At 41.4% G+C, this 25,150-nt stretch overlaps 1 protein-coding gene across 2 annotated transcripts; it reads right to left on the bottom strand.

Moving 5' to 3' along the window:
- Positions 1-5,133: 5,133 nt before the first annotated feature.
- On the bottom strand, positions 5,134-22,411 carry psmf1 (proteasome inhibitor subunit 1). 2 transcript variants are annotated; one of them, XM_064969276.1, is made up of 7 exons: positions 22,175-22,407; positions 21,016-21,168; positions 20,819-20,901; positions 11,812-11,985; positions 7,279-7,332; positions 6,739-6,897; positions 5,134-5,314 (listed from the first exon to the last, which is right to left on the bottom strand). In XM_064969276.1, exons 1-7 carry the CDS (start codon positions 22,301-22,303, stop codon positions 5,263-5,265), a joined length of 804 nt encoding a protein of 267 aa, XP_064825348.1. In that variant the 5' UTR covers positions 22,304-22,407; the 3' UTR covers positions 5,134-5,262. The 2 variants fall into 2 exon arrangements, with proteins under 2 accessions (XP_064825348.1, XP_064825349.1); XM_064969277.1 differs by lacking the exons at positions 5,134-5,314; positions 6,739-6,897; positions 7,279-7,332 and adding an exon at positions 7,339-10,424 and having other exon boundaries at positions 22,175-22,411.
- Positions 22,412-25,150: the final 2,739 nt, after the last annotated feature.

Below are 25,150 nucleotides of genomic sequence, written 5' to 3'. Positions count from 1 at the left end.
TATTTTTCTAAGACCAACTTACAAAATGCTCTTAGCTTTAAAAATGATAGGCTGCCAGAGTTTTACTTATGACTTCAGGAACAACATTTTAGATTATTCTGTTTATGTAACCAATTAGTGAACACCATTTCTTCTGCTTCCAGGTTGCTGACGATAATGTAAGTTGTGTGCAACCCCATTTCACTTCAGAACATATTTACTAAAACACTATCATCTAAAGCAGTTATTCCTCGAGTCCACTGCCATGTCTTTATGAAGATTGTGTTTGCACATTTGTCGCTCAATGCACTTCAAACTCCTCTATCGCAATAAGGCAGGTCAGAAATACTGTTGGTCAGGAGCATGCATCTTTTAACTGCCCTCTGTATACAGTCAAGCAACCTTTCTTGTAATCTGTACTCTTCAGTCACCTTAGGGGAAATGTAAAGAAGCATGAGATGGTGGCATGCCCATTTAAGAGTTGCGATTACAGCACAAATGCATACTCATTTAATTCACACAAGAGTAGGACACACCAAATGAGTGTTATGTCAGGTTTCTGTGATGACATTGTCTGTCAGCAAACTGATAACTCCCCTGCCACTAGCACAGATGACTTAAATTAAGAATGTCCCGGCCAGAGCACAGAAATAGATGATGCTTCAGACAATGATAACACTGGTGAATTGAGGAATCAGCTGAAACAAAATGGAACTTTATTTTAGAAAAATGCAGTCTATCCTTCATGTGTCAGATACAGCTACAAGAAATCGTAGAACACTTAAATCAGATTTTCTCCAAGTCCCAACCATTAATCAAGGAGGCTATTAACGATGTATTGCAGATGCATGACCACACTATTAGTGATACTACCCTTAATGAAGTTGTGAGTGCGGTCATAGACAGACAGTAATATTCTTGCCAGTGGTAGTGCTGAAGGTGCACAGTTGTTATCTTCCAAGAGGAGAAAAACATTTGTTGAGAGAAACTATCCCATGGTAACGCCATTTAGACTTCGAGCAACCTGCACACACAATGGTGTATGTTCCAATACTTTAGATTCTTCAATAACTGTTTAAAAACACTGATATTCTAAGCAAGAATCTCAGCAGCAAATATTGAGCCAAGTCACTACAAGTCCCACAAAGATGGTTCATATTTCCATGAAAATGACACTCAACAGGAGAACTTAAACTGTCACTCCAGCTGTATATTGATGATTTTGAAATTCCTAACCAACTTGGCATATGCAGACAAATTCAAACTATCAGCAGTATACTGGATCCTTGCCAATCTATCCAGTAAATATAAAATCAGCCTCACACACTTAACAGCTTGCTGCAATGTGTAAAGTGACAGACCTCAAAGTATGGTTACGCGGCTGTACTTGTACCATTATTACATGACATTCGTTCTCTTGAATAGGTTGGTGTTTTTATTGATTGGGGGGTGGGGTGGGGGGGGTAGTCTTTTAGAGCAGAGTATGTTTGTAGATTCTGTATGGCCACCAACAAACAGATTCAGTCCAATAAGGAGAATTTAGCCTGACAACTAAAGCCTCTTGAGCTGTCTCTTTGCCCTAAAAGAGATGATGCACCTTAAGTACTTCACTTTCAATTATTTAAACAGGAAGATAGCATTGTTTCCATATCAGCACACAGACAAAGTTGATAGACCACAGCTCATTCCCAAGACTTTCACCTCTACAGGTACAATAGGCGGAATGGTCATCAGGGTGATGGTTCATGGGCAGTTTTGATGGACTTGAAAAAAGTGGTAGAATTGGCTTGTGTCCAGTGTTTACATATGAGACCATTGAGTATTTGCAGTGTAAAATTAGTGACCATAGACAAATTCTTAAGAGATCTTCCCTGAGTATAGAATTCGCCATAAACATCACTATGTCGACCCTTGGTGCACCTCTAGACTATGCGGTTTGAGGGCAAATATTTCTTCAAAAGTATTGTACACAACACGCAGAACTTTAAGAACATTTTGAAGGCATTGGCAAGCAGACACGAGTACTTGATGGCTTCTCAGTCCTCCATTTCACACCACAGACCCAAACATCTGTCTATCCTAGTTTCACCACTACATTGGGGGAGAGACGACTATCAACACAATCTGCACTACATTGAAAGTCACCGTTGATGCCACAGACTATGCCCCTGGTTTGTTTGTGTCACTTGGAGTATGTGGGGGGGCTGCCTCAGTTCTGCAAAATTGCTCATATATATATATATATCTCTTGTGAATAACAATGTTTATTTTCTATGCAGTCATTTTGAGTCATGGTATGTAGAACATCCTTGTTCCTATGAGCTATCATCTACACAAGTTAGCCTGTCTGTCCAATTGCAATCTGAGTTCAACGACACAAAAACACAAATGGAAGAAGTTAGGAAGCACTAAGACTCCTCCTAGAGCTAGGAGCCCGGCCAAACTGAGCAATCAGGGGCCCTGGTCAGGGTTCCTCTGGAGATGGGAGACCCTTCCAGAAGGACAACCGTCTCTGCAGCGCTCCACCAATTAGGCCTGTATGGTAGAGTGGCCAGACAGAAGCCACTCCTCCATAAAAGGCACATGATAGCCCGCTTGGAATTTGCCAAAAGGCATATAAAAGACTCTCAGACCATGAGAAACGAGATTCTCAGTCCTGATGAAACCAGGATTGAACTCTTTGTCTGAATGCCGAGCATCACGTATGGAAGAAACCTGGCACCATTCCTACGGTGAAGCATGGTGATGGCTGCATCATGCTGTGGGGATGTTTTTCAGCGGCAGGGACTGGGAGACTAGTCGGGATCGAGGGAAATATGAATGGAGCAGAGTAGAAAATTCCTTGATGAAAACCTGCTCCAGAGTGCTCAGGACCTCAGACTGGGGCGAAGGGTCACCTTTCAACAAGACAATGACCCTAAGCACACAGCCAAGACAATGCAGGAGTGGCTTCAGGACAAGTCTCAATGTCCTTGAGTGGCCCAGGCATGGCTCGGACTTGAACCCGATATCACATCTCTGGAGAGACCTGAAAATAGCTGAGCAGCGACACTCCCCATTCAACCTGACGGGGCATGAGATGATCTGCAGAGAAGAAGAAACTCCCTAAATACTAGTGTGCCATTCTTGTAGCGTCATACCCAAGACGACTCGAGGCAGTAATCACTGCCAACGGTGCTTTAACAAAGTACTGAGTAAAAGGGTCTGAATACTTTAATAAATTAATTTGTGTTTTATCCTTTGGCAAAAAATCTCTAAAAGACTGTTTTTAATTGGTCATTAAGGGGCGTTGTGTGTAGATTGAGGAAAAAAATGTAATCCATTTGAGAAGACTAATTTAATAACAAAATGTGGAAAAAGTCAAGGGGTAGGAGTACTTTCCGAATGCACTGTATATAAAATATATATCATTTCTCTTCATTTTAAACTCTAAACAGTCTCCATACATACTTCCATTAATTTTTTAAACTGGTACCGGGGGACCTTCAGATGAGTCTTGCGAGGCCTAAAGCAAAACAACCGACATGTACGTGTTCGTGAGAGTCTCACCTTTGCACCAAGGGGTCATATTAGTGTGTAGCCCTACACTATGGCTGTATTGACTTCAGACGAGTCCCAAGATACTCTGTTTTTGCTCTACCCCCACAAGCAATAGTTTACAGGCCAAACCGTTCGGACGCTAGAGACGATTTTGTGAGAAGACCGATTTTCAGGATGTCTCATGGTCTTGACAAAAACCGCTCTAGCTCTGTTACCTTTCACCGCAGACGTGCGACAAAGGAGGATAAGGTCGATTGAGACAAATCCAAAGCAAAAAACGAATTGAAACAGATTGTGGATTTTTATTATGCTAATTCGATTCAAGGGGGCGCAGACATAGACCTTAGAGAACACAGGCAGAGCATCAGCTAGCTATGTGAATACAATTTCTCTGTGAAAACTGTGTATTTATGATGTATTCATGATGGACAGCAAGGCAATCTGAGGATACCTACTTTTTAGTGTTCATGTTAATTTCATCTTGCAGAAATCTGTATCTACAATTTTTGGAAAATGTACATTTATGGGAATCATCGATTGTCCAGACATATCCCATTATGCTGGGATAAACTTATATCCACTCAGATTTCGTGGTATGAAAGTTCTAGAAAAAGGGAAGAAAATGACCCTTTGGCATCTCTTTTCTCAATAGTGAACGCATTTGCTACATACTTAATTTTATGCTCTTGTGAAGGTGAGTTGTAATAGATGGAGCAAAGAAATTGATATACTGTGACTAAAAATAGAGGGCAGGATTTCCTGAGCTCACTGAAGGCCGTTATTCAAATTGAGTATTTGACAACTTCTAATGTAGCTTACTCATTCTACAGTGTTTTGCATTCCAGAGTTGTTTTTTAAACACAATTAAAATAGTGATAAAAACCCAGAATGTAATAAATATTTTACTACAACATTTTGCTGGACATAAACCAGTGAAGTCTGAAAAACATTTTAATAAGATGTCAGTAAAAGCAAACTATTATGTTAAGTTGGGTCGCAGACATAACCTGGATCAATCATTAAGTTCTAATGCTGTAGGTGTTTCCTAACGACTTAAGATTGTAAAACAATTTGGACAGGTTCTCACATTTTACTTTTGGGGACACAAGCAGCAAAAGCCCGTCTTTGCAAGCAGCATTTGAAAATCAAAACAAATATTAGCTGCTTGGACATTTGACTATGAACTCCAAAATGTTGTTTAAATTAGATCCCCACCAAATAAGCCCCCCCCCCAAAAAACAACATTTTTTTGTACAAAGTAGCTTTATTCCTCACACTGAACAAGTTAGTCAAAGAGTTTTATTAAAAGGGATTCTCCAGTACTTTTGTATACTTTTTAACCTAGTAGTTCGGAAGGTAGTGTCACCTATGTGCACCACGTTATTGCCCTCTCTCACTCTGCTGTTTGCATCTTGCTAGCGGTCACTTGCATGACGAGGGCTGAAGCTCATTGGTTGAAACCGAATTGCTAAGGGGCTGGCCCACATGAAGGAAAATGACAACACAGCTTCCAGAAAAACAGTTACTTTCAAACTAGGGATTTCGTTGCTAATTCAAGCAAAAAAAAATCTGCACACAGATCATGCATGCGCATGAACAAACTACACATTGAGCTGCCAGGAAGTGTCAAAGTGGGAGTTTTTTTTAAATATATTTTTGCCAAAGTTCCAGAGCCTGTCTAAGTGTGTATTCCTCACAGAGAGACAGGAAGTGGTCCAGGAAGTGTGAGGAGCGCCTTTTCTTCTACATGAACATGTCATCGTAGCCTGGCGGCGGCATGTGATCTGGGTCTGGCCTGGAAAACCAGAGCATAATACAGTCATACATCCAAAAATACTCGTCGACAAGTGCCCCACTCAAGACATACCTGGTGGGCAATTTCTGTGACGGCCCACCACAACAGCCATTTTTTCACTCTTAGATGATAGCCTAGAAGAATTGAACCTTGACTTCAGTTACATAGATGCAATATGTCAGTCTCAAATACCTGTGTGTGTTTACGATAGCCTTCACTTTCTTACCCAACATACAGATGAAAAGTCATCTCTTTTCCTAACTCAGGCACACTTGCATTGATTTGAACACCGGAATGTTATTTATTGTGCACTTATTCATGTCAAATAAATCCCATAATATAAAAGTGAGGTGAGATGCTATAAGTAGTAATAAATAAATAAATAATATTGAAGGCATTTTTAAATATTATGAACAAAAATAAAACACAATTTCACTGAGTTACAGTAAATTGAAATAAATGCATTAGGTCCTAATCTATGCATTTCACATAACTCAGCAGGGGCGCAGCCATGGGTGGGCATAGGCTCACCCACTGGGGAACCAGGCCAAGCCAAATCGGAAACACTTCTCCCCCTCCCCCACACAAATGGCTTTCTTACAGACAAAAATACTCCTCAGTTTCATCAGGTGGCTGGTATCAGGCGATCCCGCAGGTAAAGAAGCAGGATGTGGAGGGCCTGGGCTGGCGTGGTTACGTGTTCATGAGGCCGGTTGGACATGCAGCCAAATTCTTTAAAACAACGTTTAAGATGCCTTTGTTTATGGTTGAGAAACTATCATTAAATTCTCTGGTAACAGCGCTGGTGGACATTCCTGCAGTTGGCATGCCAATTGCATGCTTCCTCAAAATTTGAGACATCTGTGCCATTGTGTTGTGTGACAAAACTGCACATTTTAGTGGCCTTTATTACTCCCAACACAAGGTGCACCTGTGTAATGATCATGCTGTTTAAATCAGCTTCTTGATATTGCACACCTATCAGGTGGATGGATTATCTTGGCAAAGGAGAAATGCTCAGTATCATGGATGAAAACAAAATGGTGCAACCAAAAAAAAGCTTTATGCGTATGGAACATTTCTGGGAACTTTTATGTCAGCTCATGTGCTCAAACTTTACATGTGGCATTATATTTTTCTTCAGTGTAGTCTATTGACCATCACTCCTACAAATGTAAGCTAGTAAGCAATAAGTAGATATTACTTACACAACTTTACAATTATGCATTAATGATTAATAAGGTGTACAGTTCATACATTAATACTGTACATAATGAATATGATCAATAGTTCAAAGTCTGTAAATATCGACATTTATAGTTTACTAACATTTACAAATGTAAGAATACTACTACTTATGAATGCATTCTAAAATGGTGGACATTAGTAATACCCAAAATAAAATTCAAGAAAATAACTCCTACCCAGGTCTGTGTCTTCCGACAGGCCCAAAGGGGTCAAAGCGGGCCCCGGGTGGCACAGCTCCCGGCGGCAGGATGCCAGGGAGCCCACCAGAGGGGTCAAACCCTGAGCGGGGGTAACCAGCCCTCAAAGGGTCCACGATCATGCCTCCTCCACGACCACTGGGAATCACAGAAACAGAGCCCGTCATTGGTCTATTGCATTAGATAGAAAATGCTATTTGCTGTGATAGTGACTCAATAATAATCCACTTTCCTAATATTTGAGCCTGATCTTCATTGTCCGCATAATTCAAGTCATGTAAATTAAAAATGTCAACCAATTTTGAATAGACCTTTAAATGAATACCATCTACATAGTCAGAGTGGTTGGATTAATGTCTTTAGCGCCTAGTGCTTTAAATTCAAAGAAAACAATTGCTTTGCAGTCAAATGTACAGTGCAAACATTTTTGGTAAAAAAGCCCAGCCATAGTGAGGAATGGTCCAAGCCTGCTTCATTGTCTCTTGTTCTAGCATTGCCGAGTGCAAGAGGGAAACTCACCCAAAGGGATCCAGATCGGCTCCACCTGCAGCGAAAGGAGCCATGGGGTCTGGCCTGAAAAACACATGACACCACTAGAGTGTATCACAAAGCAGACTTCACGTTATGGCCTTTTAAAACCTACTTTGTTAAAATAGTGAGTTATAGCTTGCAAAATAAACAAATGTGAATCTGGGTGACAACATGAGGAAGTTTTTTTTTCACCCATGATGAGGGTGACAAAATGACTACCGTAATCAGAATGATGGGAAGTTTGAGTGCGCTCGATTTACGTCATTATGTGACGGTGCTCAGTTTTTTGGCGGCATGAATCTTGTGAAAGCGGGAAAAATCCATAAAGTAGCCGCGTCATTGTATAAACCGCGAGGTTCAAAGCGTGGGAATAAAGTAGCGGCTTATAGTCTGGAAATTACGGTATAGCTTTCAACCCTGGAACTGAAACTTGTATTCATGGTGTATTGTGGCAAGGCCCACAGCAGGAGAGTGACTATCCTTTTCAATGAAGGCGAATGTTGCAACCCTAGAAGACTCTACAGGCGACATGAGCTGAACTCGAGAAATGCCGCCCATTGGCCTGCGTTTTTGAACACCTATAACTGCCATTTAGAGAAGAAACTTTATTTTGTTGCCTTAAGTTAAATAAATAAAATAAGTTTATAAAGTGGTACAGCATTCACCTTACATTTTTTGGGAAGAACACCAGATAAATTTACATTAACTTCAGAAAGTACTCATACCCCTTGAATTATTCCAAATATAAGTGCTACAGCCTGGATTTCCAAATGGTTTAAATCGATTCCTCACACATGCAATTTCAGCAAATGAAGTACGAACATCTCATTTACATAAGTATTCACACCCCTTAGTCAATACTTTGTAGAAGCACCTTTGTTGGCAAATACAGCTGAGTAGGTTTGGATCAGCTTTACACATCTGGATTTTCTCCCATTCTTCCTGGGAGATTCTCAAGCTCTGTTAAGGCAGATGGGGAGTGGCAGTGAATGGCAATCAAGTATTTCCCCAGAATTTAAAATGGGATTCAAGTCTGGGCCACTAAAGACCTTTGACATTCTTGTTCTGAAGCCAATGGAGACCACTGTACTCTTGGAAACACCACAGATTTATGTCTCATCACAATTCTCTCATAGCTATGGATAGTTCCTTGGACTTCATGGAATAGTTTCTGCTCTGACACACTGTCAACTCTGGGACCTTACAGTTAATTCAGAATGTATTCAGACCCCTTAACCTTTTCCAGTCTTAGCCTTATTCTGGACCACTTTTTATTTTTTAAGTTAAAAAAAAGCACACAACGACAAAGCTAACAGATTTAGAAATATTTGCTAATTGACAACAAAAAATGCTAATGAGATCAGGTGCACCCTGTTTCCATTGATCATCCTTGAGATGTTTCTTCATCTTGGACTCCACCGGTGGTAAATCCAACTTAAGACATGATTTGGAAAAGCACACATCTATACATTAAAAATAATAAAAATTAAAAGCCCCACAGTTGACAGTGCATGTCAGAGCAAAAAACAAGCCATGAGGTTGAAGGAATTGTCCGTAGAGCTCAGAGACATGATTGTTTCGAGGCACAGATCTGGGGAAGGGTACCAAAACATTTCTGCAGAATTGAAGGTCCCCAAGACACAGTGGCCTTCATAATTCTTAAATGGAAGAAGTTTAGGAAGTGTGCCTTGATGGTTCCAGATTTGGCCGCCCGGCCAAACTGCTCAATCGCAAGAGAAGGGACTTGGTCAGGGAGGTGACCAAGAACCCAATAGTCACTCTGACAGAGTTCCTCCTTGGAGATGGGAGAACCTTCCAGAAGGACAACCATCTCTGCAGCACTCCAATCAGGTCTGTATGGTAGTGGCCAGGAAAAAGACACTCCTCAGTAAAAAAGGCACAACAGCACACTTGGAGTTTGCCAAAAGGCACCATGAGAAACAAGATACTCTGGTCTGATGAAGCCATGGTTGAACTCTTTGGTCTTGTCTGGAGGCAACCTGGCACCATCCCTACGGTGAAGGATGGGTAGCAGCATCATGCTGTGGGGATGTTTTTCTAGCAGCAGCGAATGGGAGATTAGTGAAATAATTGTTGGGAAAATGATGTGTCATGCACAAAGTAGATATCCTAACCAACTTGCCAAAACTATAGTTTGTTAACAATAAAATGTGTGGAGTGGTTGAAAAACAAGTTTCAATGACTCCAACCTAAGTGTATGTAAACGTCAACTATACATGTGAAATTTGTTTCGATTTAGAAAAGACCATTATCATGCACCCATTTCAAAACGGGCAGCGGGGAAAAAAATAAATGTCATCTATGCACTTATGTAGCGAATGGAGGACAATTTTCCCATGGTTCATTTTCATGCCAGCCAGGTAGGCTATACTCCTGCTGTAAAGAGAAGCAATGTGCTTAATATTAGGAAAGTTGCATAGCCTATAGAAATGTTGCTCAACATGACCACTCATGAAGTTCGAGATTAGATTTGCATTATTGTCAGTGATTAGAGGGACAGAGTACCAGGCAGTTATCAAATTTTGTAGACTAATGACCAGGTAATACAGTGACCGTAACAACCCATACCTTACTTCATTGATAAATTACAGAAAGAGTCACCAGATCCAATCACAGGGATGACTAACTCTGGAGATCCCGCCATCTCCACTGAGATAAAAACAGATTTACTTTTTTTTTTTTGCACCTTACTTGTGGACTGATCTCAGAACTTTGAAGTAGGATGTTTTGGTGCAGTTCAGACAGCGGTTTGAAGACTTTTTTTTTTTTAACTTAGTAATGCGTTTAGTTTTCCATGATCGTGTTTTGCAAATTAATTAAATTCACTTGTAAATGTTTATTACATTGGAATTGTAAATATGTATGATTATGTACAGGGCTCCCTTGTAAAAGATGCATTGGTCACAATGGGATTCCCTGTTTAAATAAACTGAGTATACCAAACATAAGAACACCTTCCTAACATTGAGTTGCAAAACATTTGGCCATCAGAACAGCCTCAATTCTTCAGAGCATGGATTGCTGGCCCATGTTGACGCCAATGCTTCCCACAGTTGTGGCAAGTTGGCTGGATGTCCTTTGGGTGGTGGACCATTCTTGATACACACAGGAAACTGTTGAGTATGAAAAACACAGCAGTATTGCAGATCTTGACACACAAACTGGTGAGCACGGCTACCATACCCGGTTCAAAGGCACTTAAATCTTTTCTCTTGCCGATTCACCCTGAATAGCGCACACATACACAATCCATGTCTCAAGGATTAAAAATCTTTCTTGAACCTTCTCCTCCCCACTGATTGAAGTGGATTTAACATGTGAAATCAATAACAGAACATAGGTGAAACCTAGTCATGTTATGTATACTCAGTGTACATTTAGTGTACATTTAAATTAAATTCTGTCCATCAAGTTATAGTAATCATAGTAAATCAAAACAGTTGACAGACTACTGTGTGAAGCTTTAACCTACCCTATCATATGTGACCGAACGGCTCTAGTCGGTCTTATGTAGCAAAAATTGAAATTGTTTACATTGGAAAAAAGATTGAGAAATCATAAATTGTATATCATACACTAGAGTTGAGAAATAATGGGACAGTAATTCTGCTCTGAAAGTTTATAAACCCCACTTCTGAGAAAATGGCTCTTGAATGTTTTGGTACACCTACTGGAGAGCTCTGTCTACAACCAGTCAGCATCGTTCACACGCTCTTAAGCTTTAGCCCCACCCATGTCTTTAAGGATTCAAATGAGGCCATGTGCTAAACAGAGTGAGTACGGTAGTGTACTAAATAAACAGATTAAGACTAAAGTGCTGGTTTATACCGTGTCTATTGATATATCTGTTGACAGTTGTCAGTGACATTTTATCTTCGACATCAAACTTGTCCTGGTGGTCCAAAATAGCATAATTGGTGTATTTTACCACCAATAAACCAATCCTTTTAAAAATGTATGTCAATATACAAACCAGGCAACTAAAAGAAACTTCTAAACAATGTTTTGGTTCATTTCAAGCTTGTTAGCTAGCTAGATAACGTTAAGTAAGCTGGCTAGCCAGTTCAAATAATGACCACATCATATAGCTGACGTCTTCACTTAAGCTAATCTGTATTCATTATTACATGAAAATAAAACGTAGTCATTATTTACAAGTTAATGGAAAGCCAATAACAAATTAGCTTATGGTTGCGAGTTAAGAAATAAAAGCAAGGCCTTCTACTGGAGAATTTTTTAAATTGGACACAAAGTGTTTACATTCAAATGCCACTCCTGTAAATTAGTGATGTGCATCACCTACTTTCCTGAAACGAGTAACATAAACATAAATACCATTTTGTAATGTTACTAGGCTAAACAGTCAGTATAAATCAGTGACTACAGCTGATATAGTACAGTAGGGATATTCAAGTCATGTTCTTCTTTACTAAAGGTGAACATCAACTGGCCCAACATTCACTAGTTGAAGAACAATATAGTAAGGTATGTTGTACAAACCAGTTAGGCTGCCTACTACTCTGTGGATGCCTTGTGGGAATGCGGAGAGGGTCACTGTCCGGCTGGGAGTCTCTCTCTCTGCTACTCCTCTTTTCTTCCTTTCTTGGCACGGGCACTGAGGGAAGGAGCTGGCTCTTCACCTTCTGAGACAAATCTTCTGCATTCTTGAATACACTGACAGAGGGGAGGATCATGTCAATACCAACACGTTTTAGATATAATTCCTATAAGTAAGGTTCATTCTGTACAAATCTGGAATAAAAATTGTAATGCATGAAAATGTATTTTGTCACAAGGAGCTTTGATTCATACTTGTCATTGTAGCTACACTGAACAAAAATATAGAAACACGAGCAACAATAAAAGGGTTTATTGAGTTCATAAAGATAACAGGCAATTGATTAGGTCCTAATCTATGGATTTCAAATCAAATTTTATTGGTCACATACACATGGTTAGCAGATGTTAATGCGAGTGCAGCGAAATGCTTCTGCTTCTTGTTCCGACCGTGCAGTAATGTAACAATTTTACCACAAAGTGTAAAGGAATGAATAAAAATATGTACATAAATATATGGATGAGCGATGGCCGTGAGGCATAGGTAAGATGCAGTAGATGGTATAAAGCACAGTATATACAGTGGGGAGAACAAGTATTTGATAACACTGCCGATTTTGCAGGTTTCCTACTTACAAAGCATGTAGAGGTCTATAATTTTTATCATAGGTACACTTCAACTGTGAGAGATGGAATCTAAAACAAAAATCCAGAAAGTCACCTCCTTCTAAAGATGTTCTATTGGGTTCAGGTCTGGAGACTGGCTACGCCACTCCAGGACCTTGAGATGTTTCTTATGGAGCCACTCCTTAGTTGCCCTGGCTGTGTGTTTCGGGTCATTGTCATGATGGAAGACCCAGCCACGACCCATCTTCAAATGCTCTTACTGAGGGAAGGAGGTTGTTGGCCAAGATCTCGCGATACATGGCCCCATCCATCCTCCCCTCAATACGGTGCAGTCGTCCTGTCCCCTTTGCAGAAAAGCATCCCCAAAGAATGATGTTTCCACTTCCATGGTTGGGATGGTGTTCTTGGGGTTGTACTCATGCTTCTTCCTCCAAACACAGCGAGTAGAGTATAGACCAAAAAGCTCTATTTTTGTCTCATCAGACCACATGACCTTCTCCCATTCTTCCTCTGGATCATCCAGATGGTCGTTGGCAAACTTCAGACGGCCCTGGACATGCATTGGCTTGAGCAGGGGGACCTTACGTGCGCTGCAGGAATTTAATCCATGACGGCCCAGCTCTCTTCAGGTCATTGACCAGGTCCTGACGTGTAGTTCTGGGCTGATCCCTCACCTTCCTCATGATCATTGATGCCCCACGAGGTGAGATCTTGCATGGAGCCCCAGACCGAGGGTGATTGACCGTCATCTTGAACTTCTTCCATTTTCTAATAATTGCGCCAACAGCTGTTGCCTTCTCACCAAGCTGCTTGCCTATTGTCCTGTAGCCCATCCCAGCCTTGTGCAGGTCTACAATTTTATCCCTGATGTCCTTACACAGCTCTCTGGTCTTGGCCATTGTGGAGAGGTTGGAGTCTGTTTGATTGAGTGTGTGGACAGGTGTCTTTTATACAGGTAACGAGTTCAAACAGGTGCAGTTAATACAGGTAATGAGTGGAGAACAGGAGGGCTTCTTAAAGAAAAACTAACAAGTCTGTGATAGCCAGAATTCTTACTGGTAGGTAGGTGATCAAATACTTATGTCATGCAGTAAAATGCAAATGAATTACTTAAAAATCACACAATGTGATTTGTGTTTTAGATTCCTTCTCTCACAGTTGAAGTGTACCTATGACAAATTACAGACCTTTCCATGCTTTGTAAGTAGGAAGAAAAAAAAAGTGTATCAAATACTTGTTCTCCCCACTGTACATATGAGATGAGTAATGTAGGGTAAGTGGCATTGATTAAAGTGACTAGTGATACATTATATCCCATTTTTTATTATTAAAGTGGCTAGAGATTTGAGTCAGTATGTTGGCAGCTGCCACTCAATGTTAGTGGTGGCTGTTTAACAGTCTGATGGCCTTGAGATCGAGAGACTGAAAAACAGCTTCTGTCCCAGCTTTGATGCACCTGTACTGACCTCGCCTTCTGGATGATAGCGGGGTGAACAGGCAGTGGCTCGGGTGGTTGTTGCCCTTGATTATCTTTTTGGTTTTCCCGTGACATCGAGTGGTGCAGGTGTCCTGAAGGGAAGGTACCTTGACCCCCGGTGATGCGTTGTGAAGACCGCACGACCCTCTGGAGAGCCTTACGGTCGTGGGCTGAGCGGTTGCCATCCTAAGCGGTGATACAGCCTGACAGAATACTCTCGATTGTGCATCTGTAAAGGTTTGAGTGTTTTTGGTGAAAAGCCCAATTTCTTCAGCCTCCTGAGGTTGAAGAGACACTGTTGCACCTTCTTCACAACACTGTGTGTGGGTGGACCATTTCAGTTTGTCTGTGATGTGTACGCCCAGGAACTGAAAACCTTCCACCTTCTCCACTACTGTCCCGTCAATGTGGATAGGGGGGGGGGTACTCCCTCTGCTGTTTCTTGAAGTCCACAATCATCTTCTGTGTTTTGTTGATGTTGAGTGGGGTTATTTTCCTGCCACCACACTGAGGACCCTCAACTCCTCCCTATAGGCCGTCTCGTTGTTGTTGGTAATCAAGCCTACCACTGTAGTGTCATCTGTAAACTTGATGATTGAGTTGGAGGCGTGCATGGCCACGCAGTCATGGGTGAACATGGAGTACAGAAGAGGGCTGAGAACGCACCCTAGTGGGGCCCCAGTGTTGAGGATCAGCGGGTAGTGATGTTTCCTACCCTCACCACCTGATGGCGGCCTGTCAGAAAGTCCACGACCCAGATGCACAGGACGGGGTCGAGACCGATGGTCTCGAGCTTAATGACAAGTTGGGAGGGTACTATGATGTTAAATGCTGAGCTGTAATCGATGAACAGCATTCTCACATAAGTATTCCTCCTGTCCACGTGGGTTAGGGCAGTGTGCTTGCAATTGTGACATCTGTGGACCTATTGGGGCGGTAAGCAAGTTGGAGTGGGTGGAGGTGGGGTTGAGGTTGAGGTGATATGATCCTTGACTAGTCTCAAAGCGATTCATGATGATGGAAGTGAGTCGTTTACCTCAGTTGGGAACAGGAACCATGATGGCCCTCTTGCAACATGTGGGAACAGCAGAATGGGCTCAGGATGGATTATGTCCGTAAACACACCAGCCAGCTAGTTTGGGCATGCACTGAGGACTCTGCTAGGGATGCAGTCTGGTCCGGCAGCCTTGTGAGAGTTAACACGTTTAAATGTTACTCACGTTGGCTGCGGTGAAGGAACGCGCGCAGGTTTTGGTAGCGGGCCGTGTCAGTGGAACTGTATTGTCCTCAAAGCAAGCAAAGAGGTTGTTAGGTTTGTCTGGGAGCAAGACTGTGTCCGCAGCGGGGCTGGCTGTCTTTTTGTAATCAGTGATTTTCTGTAGACCCTACAACATAACTCTCGTGTCTGAGCCATTGAATTGCGACTCTACTTTGTCTCTATACGGACACTTGGCTTGTTTGATTGCATTGTGGAGGGCATAGCTACACTTTGTATTCGCTCATGTTTACGGTCGCCTCGCCATGATAAAAAGCAGTGGCACGCGCTTTCAGTTGAGCGAATGCTGCCATCAACCCACGGTTTCTGATTGAGGGAAGGTTTTAATAGTCACCGTGGGTACAACATCACCGATGCACTTGCTATTAAGCTCGCTCATCGAATCAGCATATATATGCTGATATCTCAATGTTGTCTGAGGCTAACCTTAACATATCTTTAAGAGTGGAATCTGATTAGTCGGACCAGCGTTGACCAGACCTGAGCACAGGCGTTTCCCGTTTTAGTTTCTGTCTATAGGCTGGGAGCAACACAATGGAGTCGGTCAGATTTGCCGAAAGGAGGGCTTTGCATGCGTCGCAGAAGTTAGAGTAGCAATGATCTAGAATGCTGCCTGCCTGGGTCGCGCATTTGATATGCTGATTAAATTTTGGGAGCCTTATTTTCAGAGTAGCTTTGTTAAAATCCCCAGCTACAATAAATGCAGCCTCAGGATATGTTGTTTCCAGTTTACATCGAGTCCAATGAGGTTCTTTCAGGGCAGTTGAGGTGTCTGCTTGGTGGGGGGGTGGAATACACAGGGCTGTGATTATAATGGAAGAGCATTCTCTTGGTAGATAATGCGGTCGGCATTTGATTATAAGGAATTCTAGTTTCGGTGAACAAAAGGACTTGAGTTCCTGTATGTTGTTATAATCACACCGACTCGTTAATCATAAGGCATACACTCCCGCACTTCTTACCAGAGATGTTGGTTTTGATGCGTGAAGAATCCAGGTGGCGGTACCGACTTTAATAACATATCATGAGTGAGCCATGTTTCCATGAAACAGAGAATGTTAGTCTCTCTGGAAGGCAACTCTTGCTCGAATTGCGTCTACCTTGTTGTCAAGAGACTGGACACAGGCGAGTAGTATACTCGGGAGAAGTGATCCCGTCTAAGGAGCCTGGCCAGAAGGCCGGCGTTGTTTTGGGTCGCCTACTGGGCTCTGAGCCATTGTCCTGGGTGGTGGTCCAAACCAAGGATACGCTTGGGAACGTCGTATTCCTGGTTGTAATGTTGGTAAGTTGACATTGCTCTTACAGTGGGGCAAAAAGTGTTTAGTCAGCCACCAATTGTGCAAGTTATCCCACTTAAAAAGACAAGACCTGTAATTTTCATCATAGGTACACCATGCACTATGACAGACAAAATGTGAAAAAAAATATCCAGAAAAATCACATTGTAGGATTTGATGAATTTATTTGCAAATGGTGGAAAATAAGTATTTGGTCAATAACAAAAGTTTCTCAATACTTTGTCATTGCCAACAAAGGGTATATAACAGAGGTCAAACGTTTTTAGTAAGTCTTCACAAGGTTCTCACACACTGTTGCTGGTATTTTGGCCCATTCCTCCATGGAGATCTCCTCTGGAGCAGTGATGTTTTGGGGCTGTTGCTGGGCAACACGGACTTTCAACTTCCTCCAAAGATTTTCTATGGGGTTGAGATCTGGAGACTGGCTGGGCCGCTCCAGGACCTTGAAATGCTTCTTACAAAGCCACTCCTTCGTTGCCCGGGCGGTGTGTTTGGGATCATTGTCATGCTGAAAGACCCAGCCACGTTTCATCTTCAATGCCCTTGCTGATGGAAGGAGGTTTTCACTCAAAATCTCACAATACATGGCCCCATTCATTCTTTCCTTTACACGGATCAGTCAACCTGGTCCCTTTGAAAAACAGCCCCAAAGCATGATGTTTCCACCTCCATGCTTCACAGTAGGTATGGTGTTCTTTGGATGCAACTCAGCATTCTTTGTCTTCCAAACACGACGAGTTGAGTTTACCAAAAAGTTATATTTTGGTTTCATCTGACCATATGACAGTCTCCCAATCTTCTTCTGGATCATCCAAATGCTCTCTAGCAAACTTCAGACGGGCCTGGACATGTACTGGCTTAAGCAGGGAGGGGTGACACGTCTGGCACTGCAGGATTTGAGTCCCTGGCGGCGTAGTGTGTTACTGATGGTAGGCTTTGTTAATTTGGTCCCAGCTCTCTGCAGGTCATTCACTAGGTCCCCCCGTGTGATTCTGGGATTTTTGCTCATCGTTCCTGTGATCATTTTGACCCCACGGGGTGAGATCTTGCGTGGAGCCCCAGATCGAGGGAGATTATTAGTGGTCTTGTATGTCTTCCATTTCCTAATAATTGCTCCCACAGTTGATTTCGTCAAACCAAGCTGCTTACCTATTGCAGATTCAGTCTTCCCAGCCTGGTGCAGGTCTACAATTTTGTTTCTGGTGTCCTTTGACAGCTCTTTGGTCATAGTAGAGTTTGGAGTGTGACTGTTTGAGGTTGTGGACAGGTGTCTTTTATACTGATAACAAGTTCAAACAGGTGCAATTAATACAGGTAACGAGTGGAGGACAGAGGAGCCTCTTAAAGAAGACGTTACAGGTCTGTGAGAGACAAATCTTGCTTGTTTGTTTTTTGACCAAATACTTATTTTCCACCATAATTTGCAAATAAATTCATTAAAAATCCTACAATGTGATATTCTGGATTTTTTTTCCCTCATTGTCTATCATAGTTGCAGTGTACCTATGATGAAAATTACAGGCCTCTCATATTTTTAAGTGGGACAACTTGCACAATTGGTGGCTGACTAAACACTTTTTGCCCCACTGTATATCCAATAGTTCTTCCTAGCTGTATGTAACAAGACTTAAGATTTCTTGGGGTAACAGTAAGAAATAATACGTAAAAAAATAATGCATAGTTTCCTAAGAACCCGAAGCGACCATCTTGTCAGTGCCAAATCACATGACTGAATAGAGATACGCGTCCATTGGTCACAGATACCTTACCTACTTCGATATAGGGGGCGCTCTTAATTTTTAGATAAAAAAACATTCACGTTTTAAACAAGATATTTTGTCACGAAAAGATGCGACTATGCATATAATTGACAGGAATGATCCCACACTTTCTGTCGTTTCCCCAAGGTGTCTGCTGCATTGACGTATTTGTAGGCATATCATTGGAAGATTGACCATAAGAGACTACATTTACCAGGTGTCAGCTTGGTGTCATCCGTCGAAATTGTGCAATCTCCAGCCGCATCCACTTTTCATTTGGTTCAGAGGAGAAAGGCAACTGCCACAAATTATTTATCATCGAATAGATATGTGAAAAACACCTTGAGGATTGATTCTAAACAACATTTGTCATGTTTGTCGATATTATGGAGTTAATTTGGAAAAAAGTTTGGCGTTGTAATGACTGAATTTTCGGGGGGTTTTCTTAGCCAAACGTGATGAACAAAACGGAGCGATTTCTCCTACACAAATAATCTTTGGAAAAACTGAACATTTGCTATCTAACAGAGTCTCATTGAAAACATCCGAAGTTCTTCAAAGGTAAATTATTTTATTTGAATACTTTGAAAATGTTGCCTGCTGAATGCTAGGCTTAATGCTATGCTAGCTATCAATACTCTTACACAAATGCTTGTGTAGCTATGGTTGAAAAGCATATTTTGAAAATCTGAGATGACAGTGTTGTTAACAAAAGGCTAAGCTTGTGAGCCAATATATTTATTTCATTTCATTTGCGATTTTCATGAATAGTTAACGTTGCGGTATGCTAATGAGGTTGAGGCTATGATTACGCTCCCGGATACGGGATTGCTCGACGCTAGAGGTTAAAGGAGGGGCATGGATTAGAAAAACAGTTCATATCTGGCGTGACCACCATTTGTCTCATGCAGCGCGATATCTCCTTCACATGGAGCTGATTAGGCACCAGTAGAATGTTGTGAGGAGTTTCTGGACATTGGTGGTTCCTGGAACATGCTGTCATAGACATCGATCCACAGCATCCCAAACATGCTCAATGGGTGTCATGTCTGGAGAGTATGCAGGCCATGGAAGAACTGGGAAATTTTTGGCTCTCAGGAATTGTGTACAGATCCTTGAGACACGTGGTCATGCTGAAACAAGAGGTGATGTGGCAAATGACCGGCACAAAAATGGGCCTCAGGATCTCATCACGGCATCCCTGTGCATTCAAATTGCCATCGATAAAAAGAAAGCATGTTTGTTGTCCGTAGCTTACGCATGCCCATACCAAAACCCGACCATGGGGCACTCAGTTCACAATGTTGACATCAGCAAACCTCTCACTCACACGACATCATCTGCCCAGTACAGTTGAAACAGGGATTCATCCATGAAGAGCTCTCTTCTCTAGCATGTCAGTGGCCATCAAAGGCAAGCATTTGAAGTCAGTTATGACGCCAAACTGCAGTCAGGCCAAGACCCTGGTATGGATGACAAGCAAGCAGATTAGCTTACCGGAGACGGTTTCTGACAGTTTGTACAGAAATTCTTCAGTTGTGCAAACTCACTGTTTTATCAGCTTTGCGGGTGGCTGGTCTCAGACAATCCATGTCGGTAAAGAAGCAGGATAAGGAGGTCCTGGGCTGATGTGGTTACATGTGGTCTGCGGTTGTGGGGCCGGCTGGATGTACTGCCAAATTCTCTAGAAGGACGTTGGAGGCAGCTTATGGTAGAGAAATGAACATTGCATTTTCTGGCAAGAGCTCTGGTGGACATTCCCAGTCAGCAAAACTGCACATTTTAGAGTGGCCTTTTATTGTCCATGCACAAGGTGCACCTGTGTAATGATCATGCGTTTTAATCAGGGGCGACAGGTAGCCTAGCTGTTAGAGCATTGGACTAGTAACCAAAAGGTTGTAAGATCAAATCCCTGAGCTGACAAGGTACAAATGTCATTCTGCCCCTGAACAAGGCAGGTAAGCCACTGTTCCTAGGCCGTCATTGAAAATAAGAATTTGTTCTTAACCGACTTGCCTAGTTAAAATAAAAAATTCTCAATATGCCACCCCTGTCAGGTGGACGGATTATCTTGGCAAAGGAGAAATGCTCACTAAAAGGGATAGAAACACAAAATTAGAGATATGCTTTGTGCATATTGAACATTTCTGGGATCTTTTATTCTTCACATGTTGGGTTTCTATTTTTGTTCAGTAAAAGGGATTGATGAGAAATATTTACTTGAAGTTGGGATATTTGGACTTAGCCAGGCCTCATCGAAGACTCTAGGCAACAAAGCAAGAAAGGTGTAATAGAACGATTTACAGCATGGCCTATAATATGGAGTAGTATTTCAGTAAGTCACAATTTTTTGGTGTGAAAAAAAAATATTAAAAGAGTGTTGTACGTGTGGTCCAGTGGATTTCCTTAGCCAAATACTTAAATCTGTTGTTCGTCACTTTTGCTCCATTAAGTATGGTTCAAATTGAGCAAGACTTCAATACATCCCCAAAAATATGACATACTGACCAACCTTTCAAATGTCTGCAAATGATCTGCATCCACATAATCACTGACATTCATTGTCAGGTCTGACACCTGTTCAGTGGCCGAGTCCTGACACAATAGAAAAGAGTCACACTTAGGCCTATTGTAGATGTTGTCTAACTACATTTCTTAGAAATAACCACTTAAGACTTGAAATAACATTTTGAATAGCTGTATAGTTACCATTAAGTTGAAGATCAAGGTGGAATCCACAGTGATGGCTTTGACCAAGAAATTAGACTTGTCATCATTTGACTTGTACCGCAGGGTGTACAATTCCTTGCTGTCATTCCACCCTGTAGGAAGCAACTCCGACTTCTTGTCACCACTCCGAGGCTGAATTAAATGTAAATAGCAGATGTATTCATTCATAATTACAGGTATGCATCGTAACGTGTCATGTTGCATAACGCCAGACCCTCTCAAGATAACTATTTAAAGTCACAATCATTAGTGTTTCAGCCCAATGTTAACCCCACAACTTTTTAAAATGTAAACTAAGAATGAGGCTGAAAGAATGTAACCACACATATTCATAGATGGATCAGATACAAAGAATGACGGTCCTAGCTACAGATTGTAAGAGCAAAGTTGAGTTAAACAAACAAATGTGGCATCCATTGTAATTGGGGGTTACATGTTAGGTAAGGTTAGGCGTAGCACGGCATTTCAATAAACTGTAACTAGGCGATAAATCTTCGTTCTCGTTTCGGTCAAACGTGCATCTTCTAAAAAAAAGTGTCCAGTTGCAGGTGGTTAATTTATGCAATACAGCCCTTAGCCGTGGTATATTGGCCATATACCACACACCCACGAGGTGCCTTATTGCAATTATAAACTGGTTACCAACGTAATTGGACCAGTAAATAGTATTATCGTTTGGTCATACCTATCGTATATTGTCTGATTAGCGTGTTACAAAATCTAAATAGAGACCTGATTGCCAAGCTAATTCACAAAACACATCCACATAAGCAAAATAATTAGTATTATTTACATATGGGCATTCATACAAATTAAAGAAATGTATTGATTTGTCAATCCAGTTTGCTGACACCATCACAACTGGCTACCAGCGACAGATTAGCAGTCTGACATGCCTTGCTAACTAACGTTAGCAATAGCTAGCTAATTTAGCCAATTGACAAGAGTACAAACATATATATATATGCTTGTAAATTAACTAGCCAGCTGTAGTTGGTTAGCGAGGATACATGTCAGACGGCTAATCTGGCGTTGTTAACAAATTGGGACATTGTCCGTAAACTCTAAAGCACTTAGAGTCAGAGAAACATGGAATTATAAATTAAATCCATTTGTAGCCTGCAGGCATCACACTCACCTCATCTCCTAACCCAAGGCATTTGTACCCACTCTTTACAATTTCCCAGTGAACAAAACACACGACGACGTCTTGTGGACAGGTAATATTGCCTGCTACGCAGCTATACAAAAGCTCTAAACCAGCCATCTTTCGGAAAGTTATGAATCGAAAGCAATGTTTGACCGAAAACGAGACTTGCGAGAGGCACGGCTGTTTATGTTACTCATTGGGACGATCTCAATGGCTCAACAACGCTATCTCTCCTTTCCCCTTGTCTCCTTCTCAAAAGCCATTGGATGAGAAAACCAGAGGTACCGCCCCCTGACCTTCTCCTCCAATGTGTTGTGAGGAGACGAAGAGAAAAGACGCGAGGACGATACAATTGAGATATTCCCATTTTTAGAATGTGAAAGTGATCCCTGGGGGAAGTGAACTCATCTCAGATTTTCAGAAAATTATGCCTAAAAAACAGTGTCTCGTGAAATATATGCCACTCAGAAGAGGCTTTCCATAGCATTGTACAGTAGACTGACTTCATACATTTATAATAGGGCTATGGGAACGTGATCCCTGCGGGAATTGAGGACCACAATACGAGTCATAATACCCATAAAGCCTAGCGGTGACACCCGGAAATGATTCCAATCGTTTTTCCACCATTACATTTTACCATAGAGGATTTTAGAACTGCTTCATATAAGGTCTGTGTTCTGTGTAGGCTTATCCTGCAAGTGAGTTTTGATACTGAGCAAATCTTTCTCGGACAAGGTCACTTTTGTCAATATATTCACCTGTATGCTATGTACCAGATTGTAACCACTACTCTGGTGGAAAAAGTACCCAATTGTCATACTTGAGTAAAAGTAAAGATACTTTCATAGAAAATGACTTGAGTAAAAGTCACCCAGTAAAATAATACTTGAGTGCAAATCAAAAACTATTTGGTTTTAAATATAGTTAAGTATTAAAAGTAAATGTACTTGCTGAAATATACTGAAGTATAAAAGTATGAGGTCAAATTCCTTATACTAGGCAAACCAGATGGCGCAATTATTAATATATTTTTTACTTATAGCCAGAAGTACTCTCCAAAACTCAGACATAATTTACAAACAAAGCATTCTTGTTTAGTGAGTTCGCCAGACCAGAGACAGTTGGGGTGACCAGGGATGTTCTCTTGATAAGCGTGTGAATTGGACCATTTTCCTGTCCTGCTAAGCATTTGAAATGTAGCAAGTACTTTTGGGTGTCAGGGAAAATGTATGGAATAAAAAGTACATTATTTTCTTTAGAACTGTAGTGAAATACATGTAAAAGTTGTCAAAAATATAAATAGTACAGTAAAGTACAGATACTTAAAAAAAACTTAATTAAGTAGTAGTTTAAAGTATTTTTACTGAAGTAGTTTACACCACTGCCACTACTCCAATAAGCATACATGAATTGTATAGTTTTCTGACCTCTGTATACAAGAGGAATTGCTGGAGCTGTGTAAGAATAAGCCCTGTTTGCTAGGTGCTGACAAGCTATGTTGGTTAGGTAAAAGATCTGTGGTTAGCTAGATGCTTTTGAAAATTTGCTAGATAACCACCAATTGTAGTTACGTGTACAATGCACATTACCTTCCTTAAAAGTAAAATGAAAAGCAGCGTAGGCTAGCATAATAACTGTTTTGACCTTATATTATTGACAAGTCCTTTGTGAGATAGCCAGCTAGTTAACGTTAGCTCACGGTTTGTTTAGTCATGATTTTTCATGTGGCGACATGCTAGCGAATGTTAGCCAACCAGGGCAGGAATATAGCTATCTAAATATTGCCTGGTGGGCTAGTTAGTTAGTCACCTTGGATGGCTACTGTGAGGATTGAAAATATGCTTGGCCTATCATGAGGGTGTCACAGGTGTATGTTAAAAGCAACATTTTGCAACATATTGTGTGACTAGCGGAATGGCTGTGGCTGGCCTTGGGTGTAGGCAGCTATCATGAATTGTTGGGGGCACATACGTAGGGTAGGGAACAAACGGTCTTTTGTTAGATAACAGGAGCCAGGTTTGTGAAAGCTGTATCGAGTGCATGAGCGCATAGATATTCTACACAACTACAACGACTGACCGCTGAAGCGCCTAGGGGGCTGGGACCAGCTCGTGCACCAACAATTAACGATAGGCTGAGTGAGTTTAAACCACGCCCAGTCTCTACTCTGACAGGCCGGCTCGGAAGCAGGAACTACTTCTGTCAGAGTATATTATAATAACTGTGTCAGGAACAAGTCAGTTCTCTGTTCTACCCTGCGTGGTGTTACAGCGAACCCGTATATACAAAAATTGCATTTACCACTTATTGCTTAGCTAATAAAAAGTACATAGTATACAATATGGTGACTCAGTGTCATATTTATCCTGATACCAGATTCGATTGACGCAACCCTTAACACTACATTCGCTAACGTTGCACCGTATCTCATCGTGGTGTAATCTGACTTTCCCAAGTGGTGACATGCTAACGAATGTGCCTAATGTTAGCGATTAGCACTAACTAGCTATCGTTAAATATTCCTGCCGTGGTGGAATAGCTAACATGTGGGGTCTGGGCAAAAGTCTGACTACACTAACAATGAGCTAACGTAATTAGCTAGCTAAACATTAGCTAAATATCCCTGCTCTGGCATGTCACCACGTGGAAAAGTGTGACTACACAAACGGTGAACTAACATCAACTAACATTAGCTCGCTCACAAAGTACTTGTAAGCTCAATGTTTCCACATACAAAACACAAACCGTTTTGTTCCACGATTGCATCTGTTGTTTCTGACTAATCAAATTACCTTGAAGTCATTTATACATGTCAGCAGGGATGGAAATCATTTTCAGACTGGACTAGTAGACAATGTGCCAAACTTGCCAGACACAGCAGTAAAATGGTTAGTAGAAAATGTGCCAAACTAGCCTGACACAGCAGTCAAATTTTGCCTATACAAACATCGCATGCCACAG

This window comes from Oncorhynchus masou, chromosome 6 (assembly GCF_036934945.1).
Source record: "Oncorhynchus masou masou isolate Uvic2021 chromosome 6, UVic_Omas_1.1, whole genome shotgun sequence".
NCBI classification, from domain to species: domain Eukaryota; kingdom Metazoa; phylum Chordata; class Actinopteri; order Salmoniformes; family Salmonidae; genus Oncorhynchus; species Oncorhynchus masou.
This window is presented reverse-complemented; position numbering and strand designations above follow the sequence as displayed.

Excerpts from the sequence above, each read along its gene's own strand:
- psmf1 (XM_064969276.1), bottom strand. The coding sequence starts at position 22,303 with ATGGCTGGTTTAGAGCTTTTGTATAGCTGCGTAGCAGGCAATATTACC. Across the intron at positions 7,333-11,811 it reads AGTAGTAGGCAGCCTAACTG|GCCAGACCCCATGGCTCCTT; the intron begins GTTTGTACAACA and ends TGTGTTTTTCAG. Across the intron at positions 5,315-6,738 it reads GTCGGAAGACACAGACCTGG|GCCAGACCCAGATCACATGC; the intron begins GTAGGAGTTATT and ends CTGGTTTTCCAG.